This window comes from Solanum pennellii, chromosome 3 (assembly GCF_001406875.1).
Source record: "Solanum pennellii chromosome 3, SPENNV200".
Classification (NCBI taxonomy): domain Eukaryota; kingdom Viridiplantae; phylum Streptophyta; class Magnoliopsida; order Solanales; family Solanaceae; genus Solanum; species Solanum pennellii.
In genome coordinates, this window is record NC_028639.1 from 71,506,236 (window position 1) to 71,516,517 (window position 10,282).

Here is a 10,282-nt window from a genome sequence, read left to right on the forward strand (position 1 = left end):
AATCTCCTCCCTGAATGCTAGGTGGACGATGATACGTCAGTACATCACTTCTTGAAGTTAGAACTATGGTTTGATGTACTCATCTTTCAAAATGTAAGTATGCATCAGAATTTAACTAATTGAACTTGTCGTTCCTGAGTTTGGTATTTCCTGTTCCTTTCCCGGCACAAGTTCGTTCTTTATAATGTGTCACTGTCAACTGTCAAATATTAAGCTACAAAGACCTTTCCCAGACAAAATCCTTAATCTTTGATAAATTGTAGCATATATAGTTCAAAGCTCTTCATTTCAAAATCTAATAAGGCATATCACAAGGTATGGTGGTAATCATGATCATCCAGAGTTGTTAATAGTTCAAGACTGTTAGGATTAAAGTAAAATGTAGAACATCTTATGTACAGTTATCTTATGAAAAGACAGCATGCTAGAGAATTAGAGATGCCAAAACAACATAGAACGAGAAGACGGACCTCTGCATACTGAAAGCTTTCTGCTTGAAAAGGATTTTCCTAATTATCTTTTTCTCTTTAGCCTCTGAAAGTTTGGTTTTATGGGCTGGCTCAAAACAATTACCTGACTGTCAGTATTACTGGGTCCAAAGGGGATCAAAGGCTTCTTTACTGAAGAGATTGACACTGTTTGGAAACTTGACAATGTAGGGGAAGCTGCTTTTCTTTTCAGCTGCTTTGGTATCTCCAGTCTTTCAAGGATTCGTGAAGTTTTGTCATCAAGTTTCCCAGTACTTTGAGAGGGAGATGAAACCTCCTTATGCAACTTCGGCTTGGAGATACAAGCGGGAGAAGACATCTTTGGCATCTCTAATACAACCAGCTGTTCCCATTCTTCTGTAATTTTTGCACCAATTTTACCATCAGCCAAAATGCTATCCAGCATGTTTTCTTTTATAACCTCCACATCGTTGGCTTGTACTGATAAATCCTCTACCACAGGGTCTTGCAGAGCTGTGTTTGACGCAGTCACCAGTTCTTTAGCCTTAGCAGGTATTGCCCTGAGACAACCGAACTATAAAGATGAAGGTCCATGACCAGCCAATGAAAATATCGAAAAGAAACAATTGACTCAATGCCTATATAATGCTAATGTACACGTGATCATCATGGATGGTGATTAGCAGATGGTGATCAGACTGCTAAGGCTAAAGCTCAGAAGCTAAACTTGTTTTAAGAGTTGAAATGAAATTTGCTGTGGATCTTACTAAAAGCAAATAGCTCCTGATCGAAGTAGCTGACTTCTTCCATCTCCTAATGCAAATGACTAATAAGATAGCATAGTTCTTTGCGAAGAATTAGTATGCGCTATAGTTCACCTAGATCAGAAGAGTGTAATTAAGGTTAAGGGCTTGAGAGGATGCTAGCTGAACAAATTAGCTACACTGATGCCCTATCAATAACTAAAAAAGGCAACAAGCACCTAGAATTCAAATGGATGCTTTGAACTAATCAACAGTACCATCAGCAACTTAGGACGGCTCTTAATAGACCACCAGAAAACTTTCAGGTCTATTATTGGCAGAAGATGAAAAGGAATGAACTTCAAGAAACAGCCAATGCTATATTGTATAGCTGACCTGTGAACTATATTGAGAGAACTCTACAGGAGAGAAAAAAAAAGTTACCCAAATTGTAGGCTCTCTTTGACAAGCAAGTTTAGTCTTTGATGGAACCCCCTGTCGTGCTGAACTGGATCGTAATTTCTTAATTCGATCTGGAATATAATAACAAAGAGCATCAATTTAACTGGAGATGTACCAAAATGACTTTCCTCTGTGCACCAAGGAAGCACACTCAGCCCTTTCTTTATGCCTAGCAAAGTGCAAACACATTAGAGATAGAGCTACATTATCATTAATGAGAAGAATGTGTAACAGCAAATACTTCATAGAAATAAAAATGAGATCCAGTTAATGGCGCTTGATGTATTTACAGATGGATGCTACTTCATCTTTGATCTCATGAATGCATGTAATTTGGCATTTCTCCAGTAACAAATGAAGAGGCATTGGTAGAATCAACAAAAAGTATAGGAATAGAATATCCCTAATGAAACAGACCTTAAGCAAAGAGGCCTGCAGAGAATTTTCAATATCCTTGCTGACTGGGATGCAAGCAATATTAGTGATGTCAGGGATAGGCAAGACTTCCTCTGATCCAGCAAGCCTCTGCAAATAATTATGCAGTGACATCACAAAATAAAGAGTAGAGAATCATCTAGTAGGATAGCTGAACATGTTAAGACAAAAATAATCCAAAGATCATTGGAACAAAGTAATATTCCCACTGCAGATTATAACGATGGTGACACATTGGACTTAGTACAACAACAAATCTAGAAGGCAGAGAGGCTTTTCCGATAGACATTGGACTTCAGTGTCAAACAGAAAACAATAAGATATTAAACAAAAAAAATATCATCATCAACAAATAACAACAACAATAAGTAATTGCATGTTCTCCTTGGTGGCATATTGCAAGTTAAACCTAGTAAGAATTATCGGTCACATGATTTATTTATTTTTAAACGAGAAGGAAAGAAAGCACTAATGCTTGATCAAAATGAAGAGAAGCAGAAGAGAAAAGCAGATATTGTTGACTTCTTTTTAGAAGGAAATTAAAGACTCAGATGTTAAAGGGACAGTGGACTTACTCTTAGAATCATCACTCCTTTCTCTGAAGGTAAAAGAATATAATAGCACAGGAAGGAAGATTGCTTTGCTGTCTCTATATTACAATTTGATGAGCAAACTAAACCCTGGTCAAGGGAGTGCAGTATACCACACAGCACTCGAAAAACTGCCAAATCACAAAGTCAGATGAAGATCTCCTCATAGTTCATGATGGAGTATTCACAGTTTAATCTCAACGGCTGAGTAACAGAACGTTTTATAAGCTGAACAAGTATATATAATATATATGGAAATACATCCCAAGAAATGATGGTAGGACTTCTGCTTACGTTTAACATTTAGCTCTGATACATCAGTATCAACCAACTCAGAGAAGGCTGGGGTAACAATGTAGGAAGCACCTAAAATAATCTCTGTCAAGTAACAAAAGCTGATATTGAGTGTTGATCACCAATGATCAGAAAAGGTAACAAATGCATGTTCAAATTAGGTGCCAACTGATGAATCACATGCACCATGAGAATCTCCAAGTGAGGTAATGAATGCAAAGATAGGGTATTAATATGAGTTTTGTCTTTGTTAAGACTTTGAATTCTCATAACTAATATAGTTCCAATTGGAACTAGACATGAACAGTCGAAATTCTTAACATTGGCATCAAAGTCATAAACTAGATCAATCATATATAAGCATCTCGGAAATAGTATATCTTGTATTCTTTTATTTTTAGATGCAAATTTTAAAAGAGAATGCTTTTTATTCTCATCCAAACTTACCTTCATCAAGTGAGCTCAAGTTAGTTCTTTCAATGACATTGAAGTTAATTGGTAAAGGAACTGTCTGAAGGTCCTGGTAACATTGAAAAGAGGGCATATAGAGGATTGTATGTTCTCCTATCTTCACTGAGCTATCAACCAAATCCAGTACTCCAAGCTCAACACCAGTTACTGGACAAGAAGGCATATCGGTCGGGATTGTTCTTGAGTTGTCAAATGGAATGCCATGACACCTGCATGACTGTCAAAAGAGTGATAACTCTAAGAAATTTCACCAGAGACTTACCGCTAACTACAAGAAAATAAATGATGTATACTCCTGCACACCCAGGGGAAGTAAAAGAGGGTTTTCTCATGCAATTAATGGCAGGGATATCAATAACATTCAAAGGTGGGGTAAGGTCTGCGTACACCCCACGTCCCCAGACCCGTGAGATCACAATGGTATGTCGTTGCTGTTGTATCTCATGGTTAAAATCATAGAATCTAAAATATCAAATGTTTTCTAACCAACTCATTAGGCTATCACAGAACAGATAAGTAGTTTAAATACATCATAAAGCAAATCCAAAACTTAACAATTACCAATCAGTTAAAGAATGTAACTTTTTATTTTATAAGAATCAGTTAAAAAATGTAACTTAGCAGTAGGAAGAACCTAAACAGAGAGAACACAGCGATTTTACTGAAGAATCAATAGTTCTTATAATCCAACTCATCAAGACTTTCACCTTTATATTAAGAAGGCATTCTTATGACCTATTTAGAAATAAATCAATTGTTTTGCATAATATCCTAATGAACTTATTTATACCTTACAAGGAACGAATTCATCAATTATCTGATTGAAAGAGGTGCACAAGTTGCAGGATATCTGATTTGTTGAGCCTAAAAGATTGATCTTAAAGACAAAACGAGCCTGTATTTGTTCTTCCAAGCCCTCCTTCAGTTCCTGAAACCATTTCTTTACCAAGCCAGACAAAGCATGTGCATCTGCACATCTATTCGTTATAGATAATAAGAAGAGAAAAATTGACTCTCCCAGAAAATTACACAAAGATGTGAAGCCCACGAGTGTACTCATGCATTGAACTAAATGAAGGAGATTTAACCTTTGAAGATCAAATTTATGAAATCAGTCAAGGATATTTGACCTTTATAATCCATCAAGGGCAACATTAACCTCTTAGAAAACTCACGAAAGTACTAAGTTTAAGCTGCTTTTGTATTACTTAACAAGGATCCAAAGACATAAGGAAGGATGCGAAGAAGCACACATGAATAGGAAAGCTTGTCAGAGTATCATTTTTTAGAAATAAATGAGCATTAAAATCATTGTCACTGTTAAGTAGCTTGAATTACCGACAATTTTGTGTCTATAATCGTAAAAGTTGTAACCTACAATCAGGAAGAATAGAATTGGCATTTCTGAAGTCTTATCTAAAAGTTCACTTCCTACCCACTGAAAGCGTTGAGAACAAATTGATCTCTATGGTAACTTAGGTAACAGATACGATTCTAAGAATCTGTAATATAGAACCAACAAAGATAGCCCTTGCTCAATTAGATAATTTATTATATTTACCCTTGACAAGATGAAGATGAAGTAAATCATAAAATGAAATCACAGTGAACAATTCATCTTAAAGATCCCTATAGGGAAGGATTAAGGAGTATCCATAACCTGGAATGTAGTTTTGAAAAGAACAGTTCTCGAGATCACCAATCTGCTTCAAGAATTTGTTAATACTTTCAGGAATATCAGCAAGATGACTTGAATTTTGCTCCAAGAAGACAAACTCTATTGATATACAGTTAGCTGCTGCATCCTGTCAGCAAAACCACAAGTTTTCTCAACCTAAAGCTTGCAGCTTAAAAGGTTCATTTTCTGGCCACAGGCAAAACATTACCATGTGTTCATTTTCCTTCTAAATCTAGTAGTGAAACTGAGCAACTAAGACATCTAATCATCACTTGAAACACCAGAGAACAAAAGTAGAGTTGATAATGATAGAAATGCAGAGAGCAGATGCCCTCACCATGAGAACCTTTTTGGTAGCAGAGTCCAGGGTTTCAATTATGCAGGAACTGATCAAAACCACCTTTCTAGTAATATCTTTACTATGACCTCCCCATGAGTACAAAACTTTGTCATTTAGGATACTGCTGAGTTTCAAATCTGCAAGCGCCAAAAAGGTGTCCACTCTAATTGTAACAAGAGCGACCAAATCGAATTAAGTGTGCGCATGTAGCAGCACATAAACTTCAATACATTTACATTATAGAAAAATATAGAAAAAAAAAACGTAAGAGTTACCGCTACAACATAGAGCTCCAGAACCGTTGAAATCAGGTAAAAAGGCATCAGAAGGCAAATTGTTCACAGCATGATGGAAATCTCGGAGACTGAAGTTGCCTCGTGGACTATAAGCTACCTTAAGCTGTGTATTACACCACTTATCAGTTCAAATGAATATTTTTACAAGTTTACCAGGTAAGCATAGTTGTAATTCGCATTTCGGACTAAATATGCATACACTAATTCGTACTAGAAATAGTGAAGAGATACTATGTTTACTTCATCAGTTCGTGAGAGTCGATTTTTGTACAAATAGCAAAGTCCAATGCGATCGAGCAGCGGTTTCGATCTCGAACTGCTTGTACTACTAGTCGGTGACGAAATAGCATAGAAATTTGCAAGCTGTAACATCGACTGGTAGAGAAGAGAACATCGATCAGAAATTACAATGATTAAGTATGCGATTTGAAGTGAAATTCGAAGGTCAAAGAAGAAACAGAAAACGCAATGTTTTGAACCAGCGAATCATTCAACAGATTGAATTGCCGTATAGATATTGTACATGCGTAAATGTGAATATCTCACCTGCTTCAAATCGCGAAGCAATGGAGGAGATAAGCTCCGGAGATCCAACACGAAGCAAATAAACACCATTTTCTGGATTTCTCACTCCTACCCGCTACGTGCTCGCTCCTCTTTCCCGCTACGTTTTTCCTCCGCCGCTCGCCTATTTATAAACTGGTTTTGGCGCCTAACCTCTCATCAGCCTTCCTTGGGATTGTGTTTTTGAGGATTAGTAAATATCAAAATGACCCGATCCTTCAAATAAAGTTCACATGATCAAAAAATAATGCCTTCTAATTATAAATCGTAAACTGGTTTAATTAATTATTCCATCCATCCATTTTGATTTCATTTTTTTTATGGCTCGACTGTAAATTTAAGAAATTTTAAAAAATAAATTTAATATATATTTAATAATATCAAATGGCTATTCAATCTTGGATTTTAAATAAATTAAAATAGAAAAATATGATTTTTTTTTACTAAAGAGGGTAGAATTGGATAGAATATGAGAGCATTGATTTTTTTTGGATTAACAATGCAAATTTATTTTATTGTGTTTAATTAGTAATAATACTGAATCTCGGGAACCATTTTGTATTAAAATGATGGGATTAACTATATCCTATAGAAGGTAGAATAAGTAATCTCATGAGTTATCTTTGTCCAACTAAACGACCCTTTTAATAATTTAAGAATAATCCCATTCACTCATTTAGTCGAAGACGTGTGTAAGGTAAAATGATAATTGTATCAACTACACTTCTACAAGTACAGCTTTTGAAAAAGTAAAGTTGAGAATATCTTATTCTGTTGGGTGCAGTAAAGATTAACAATTGGGTTAACACCATCCCAGAATAAAACTACCTACAAAAAGAATTTAGCAATTTGCAACTAGCTAAATTAGTTGACACCATTAACAGAGGAAACAAGGCTCTTGTGTTCACTTGGAGCAGTAAGAATTTCAGATATGAACTTGATCAAAGAGCAGAGACCCCCTAAGAAGTTATGATCAATTACGCCTCTTCCTTCAATAACATGAGCAAAATCAATTAACTTGATTTGTCCACCTGGATTCTGTCCTTCCAATGCAAGTCCCTTTTCAAACATTATCAGAATTGAGCAAGAATAAAAATGGTACATTGTTTGATCCTCGAACCATGCTTTCATCTCTAGTAGCTGCGATAAAATGCCAGTAGAACCGCCATAAACAGTTGCTGCAAAAGCACAATCTGGTTGCATGTCCATGTCAGTCGATGTGTTAGAAGAAACAAACCTTTTCAGGATTAACTTGACTTCCTCTGCAGGAAGGTTCTGCACGGAAGTCCTTTCAGGTTTCCAGTAACCTGATTCTTTGTTTCCATATATTTGTATCCCTGATAACCTGAATCCTAAGGGAAGGCTCGATGTCTCTCTATCTTTTTTCAAGCACTTCTGGATGTACTCCTCAGATGCTTCCGGTGCCCAGGTTCTTGAACCCATTTTTATATCAACAATTGATGGATTGTCTCGACCAACAGAGAGATCCTCTAAAACTAAGTGGGGTTTCAAACCAGATCCATCAGATGCCTCTATGAGCTGAGTGCCAAAAAAGGTAGGGAAGAATTTGGAGATGTGTTCTGGAATCCTACTGTCAGAAGAGAATGATGTGTAGAATTTGAGCTCATTGGACCCTCGTTCATCGCCTTGGAGAGGTTTGTAGAAACGTCCTGATTCATCCACAAGTGGACCAAGCTTCCCATTGCCTGCTTTGTGCCCTGCAACTTGGTGGGGAGGGATCTTAAGCATCCTCACAGAAAGTGAAGCACAATTTAACAATCAAAATCTCCAATGCAGACGCCTTTCCTGTATATTGTAGAATAAGTTACAGTTAAAAACCAAAATCTCGACTTTACTGACTTACATTATTTTCAACAATAAAGAATTCATGTAGATTGAATTTCAATTTCTGGTATAGGTGTTGTTAGATATGACATATTTTGAATTAACTTTCATCATGATCGCCATTAAAGTAAGGAATATATAAACAGCTGATTCTTCCATTAGCCACAGATCCCAATTCCCCCAGCATAAACTATGTCATTTCTTCTCCTAAATTATAATAAAGGGAAGCAGCAATGTTCAGAGACAGGATTGCTTTCAGAGCCAAGTAATAGCATGACACACATTGTTAAATAGTCCATTCTTTCAAATTTTCTTTCCTCTATCTTCAACAAGGTAGGGGTTTGGTCTGCCTACACACCATCCTCCCCAGACCGCACTTGTGGAATTACACTGGGTATGTTATTGTTGTTTCAATTTTCCTTTCCCGCAATTTCTACAGACAAAGTAGATAAAGAAGCTGCTTAATGAAACCAACTACACAAATCAATGCCCAAAGTGACAATCATAACCGCATCGCCAATGCAAAATCCCCAAGTGACTGTAAGCTTGAAAAGCATAGGCCACCCAAGCTCTAGTCTTACCATCTCCATATAAAAATCTTGAAATGAGTTAAAATTCTCTGCTTACATCCAAATATCTCTATCAAAATGCACAGTTTTTTCACAAGACAAACAACAGATAGTCATCATATAACCCTTGCTTTTTTCAGAAAAAACATCTACAACATTCCTTCAAATATTCTAAAATGTTAAAAACAGGGGAATATTTTTTCTTGGAACAAATTTAACTTTAAATTTCATAATGTTTTTGTAAGTTGTTATTACATATGTTACCTAATCTCATTGCACATCCTAAAAGTAACTAAATTTTCTTATTTGTTTAATAGCATCATATTTGATTCACCAAAATTTCGGAGTGTAGATCATGAGTTCAAGCCATAGAAGCAACCACTAGTACTTGCATCAAGATGAACATGGGATGTTTCGTGCACGTGACTGCCCTTCCCCTTTACCAAGTGCTTAGATTGGTCATTTCATAAAGGTTAATCACAATCGAGATCTTATGGATATGTGCATGCTTTTGAGTTTTAATAAGTGATGGCATATGGAAGAGTTATCCTTCTAGAAATGTACAAACACATGCTAAATAAACCAGATGGCAGATATGTCCCTCATTTCATTATAATAAAATAAAACCCAAATTTATTAACAGGAAAAACAGGGTAGCGTAAAGTTTAGACAATACAAATCACCAAACCAGAAACATAAATAAACTCAATTCTGCTTATAAAATAAGAAGATCGCATCTAAGAAAAAGCAGGATTAAAGGATCTGCGATGAACAAGAGATAATATACGCCAAAGATTAAAACGAATTTCAATCCAAATGACAAAGTTTCAACATATCATCGAAAGCTTAAAAGAAAAACAAATCTGCAGAATGAAAAAAAAATAAATTAATACTTACAGATTAGAGAATTTCGAGCACCGACTGAGCTTCGTATTTTGCTGGAGATCCTTTTATTTAATAAAAAAATGGGATTCCGATTAAGGCATCCTACATGCAATTTATAGTAAATTGAGATAATTCGATGCTTTGGAAACTGCGATTTTCCAGAAAACGTGTCTTTATAAGGAAAAGGGAACTGATGTTGGGTCCTATTAGAGAATCCGCATCCCGTGAAATTAGAATCTGATCCTACATGGCTTTTTTCTCTTTTTAAAAAGTTCATTATTAATATTCCCCATAAAGTCAGATAAAAGATCTTTCAGTTTTTCATAACCACTACATCTTAACTAACTCTTAACTGTTTTTTTATTTTGCGATTGTAGAATATTCCTTGAATAAAGTCTCAAAAGATGGCTACTTGTTAAGTGTTTTTTTTTTCTTTCTTTTTTTCTTCGAAGTAATATTTTGACTCTAACAAAGGCAGCCACGTTAATTAAGAGAAATTAGGAATATTATTGGAAAATTGATGACATTTTGTGACAAAGTCAAAGCAGTGACGGCTTCAAAGAGAGGATCATTTGAACAAAGGAGAACACCAAGATTAGCTTTGTCATTTCGTTGGCTTTTGTAAAAAAGTTGAAGCAGCCCTTGTCTGTTCTTTGTGATC

At 35.7% G+C, this 10,282-nt stretch overlaps 2 protein-coding genes across 3 annotated transcripts; both read right to left on the minus strand.

Moving 5' to 3' along the window:
• Positions 1 to 242: 242 nt before the first annotated feature.
• LOC107012917 lies at positions 243 to 6,528 on the minus strand. 2 transcript variants are annotated; one of them, XM_015212893.2, is made up of 12 exons: positions 6,305 to 6,528; positions 5,999 to 6,133; positions 5,738 to 5,861; positions 5,460 to 5,599; positions 5,105 to 5,249; positions 4,235 to 4,413; positions 3,421 to 3,661; positions 2,974 to 3,057; positions 2,665 to 2,810; positions 2,072 to 2,179; positions 1,637 to 1,725; positions 243 to 1,009 (listed from the first exon to the last, which is right to left on the minus strand). In XM_015212893.2, the coding sequence occupies exons 1-12, from the start codon at positions 6,371 to 6,373 to the stop codon at positions 514 to 516; spliced, it is 1,956 nt and encodes a 651-aa protein (XP_015068379.1). In that variant the 5' UTR covers positions 6,374 to 6,528; the 3' UTR covers positions 243 to 513. The 2 variants fall into 2 exon arrangements, with proteins under 2 accessions (XP_015068379.1, XP_027771070.1); XM_027915269.1 differs by lacking the exon at positions 2,974 to 3,057.
• A 442-nt stretch (positions 6,529 to 6,970) lies between these two features.
• Positions 6,971 to 9,896, minus strand: LOC107012961 (inositol polyphosphate multikinase beta). Its single transcript, XM_015212939.2, has 2 exons — positions 9,634 to 9,896; positions 6,971 to 8,128 (listed from the first exon to the last, which is right to left on the minus strand). Exon 2 carries the CDS (start codon positions 8,069 to 8,071, stop codon positions 7,187 to 7,189), a length of 885 nt encoding a protein of 294 aa, XP_015068425.1. The 5' UTR covers positions 8,072 to 8,128; positions 9,634 to 9,896; the 3' UTR covers positions 6,971 to 7,186.
• Positions 9,897 to 10,282: the final 386 nt, after the last annotated feature.

What these genes read in the sequence shown, in the direction of transcription:
- LOC107012961 (XM_015212939.2), bottom strand. Translation starts at nt 8,071, where the DNA reads ATGCTTAAGATCCCTCCCCACCAAGTTGCAGGGCACAAAGCAGGCAAT.
- LOC107012917 (XM_015212893.2), bottom strand. Translation starts at nt 6,373, where the DNA reads ATGGTGTTTATTTGCTTCGTGTTGGATCTCCGGAGCTTATCTCCTCCA. An exon ending in GACTCTCACGAACTGATGAA is followed by an intron (nt 5,862 to 5,998) that starts GTAAACATAGTA and finishes TGTAATACACAG; the next exon opens with CTTAAGGTAGCTTATAGTCC. An exon ending in TGCAGGCCTCTTTGCTTAAG is followed by an intron (nt 1,726 to 2,071) that starts GTCTGTTTCATT and finishes ATTATATTCCAG; the next exon opens with ATCGAATTAAGAAATTACGA.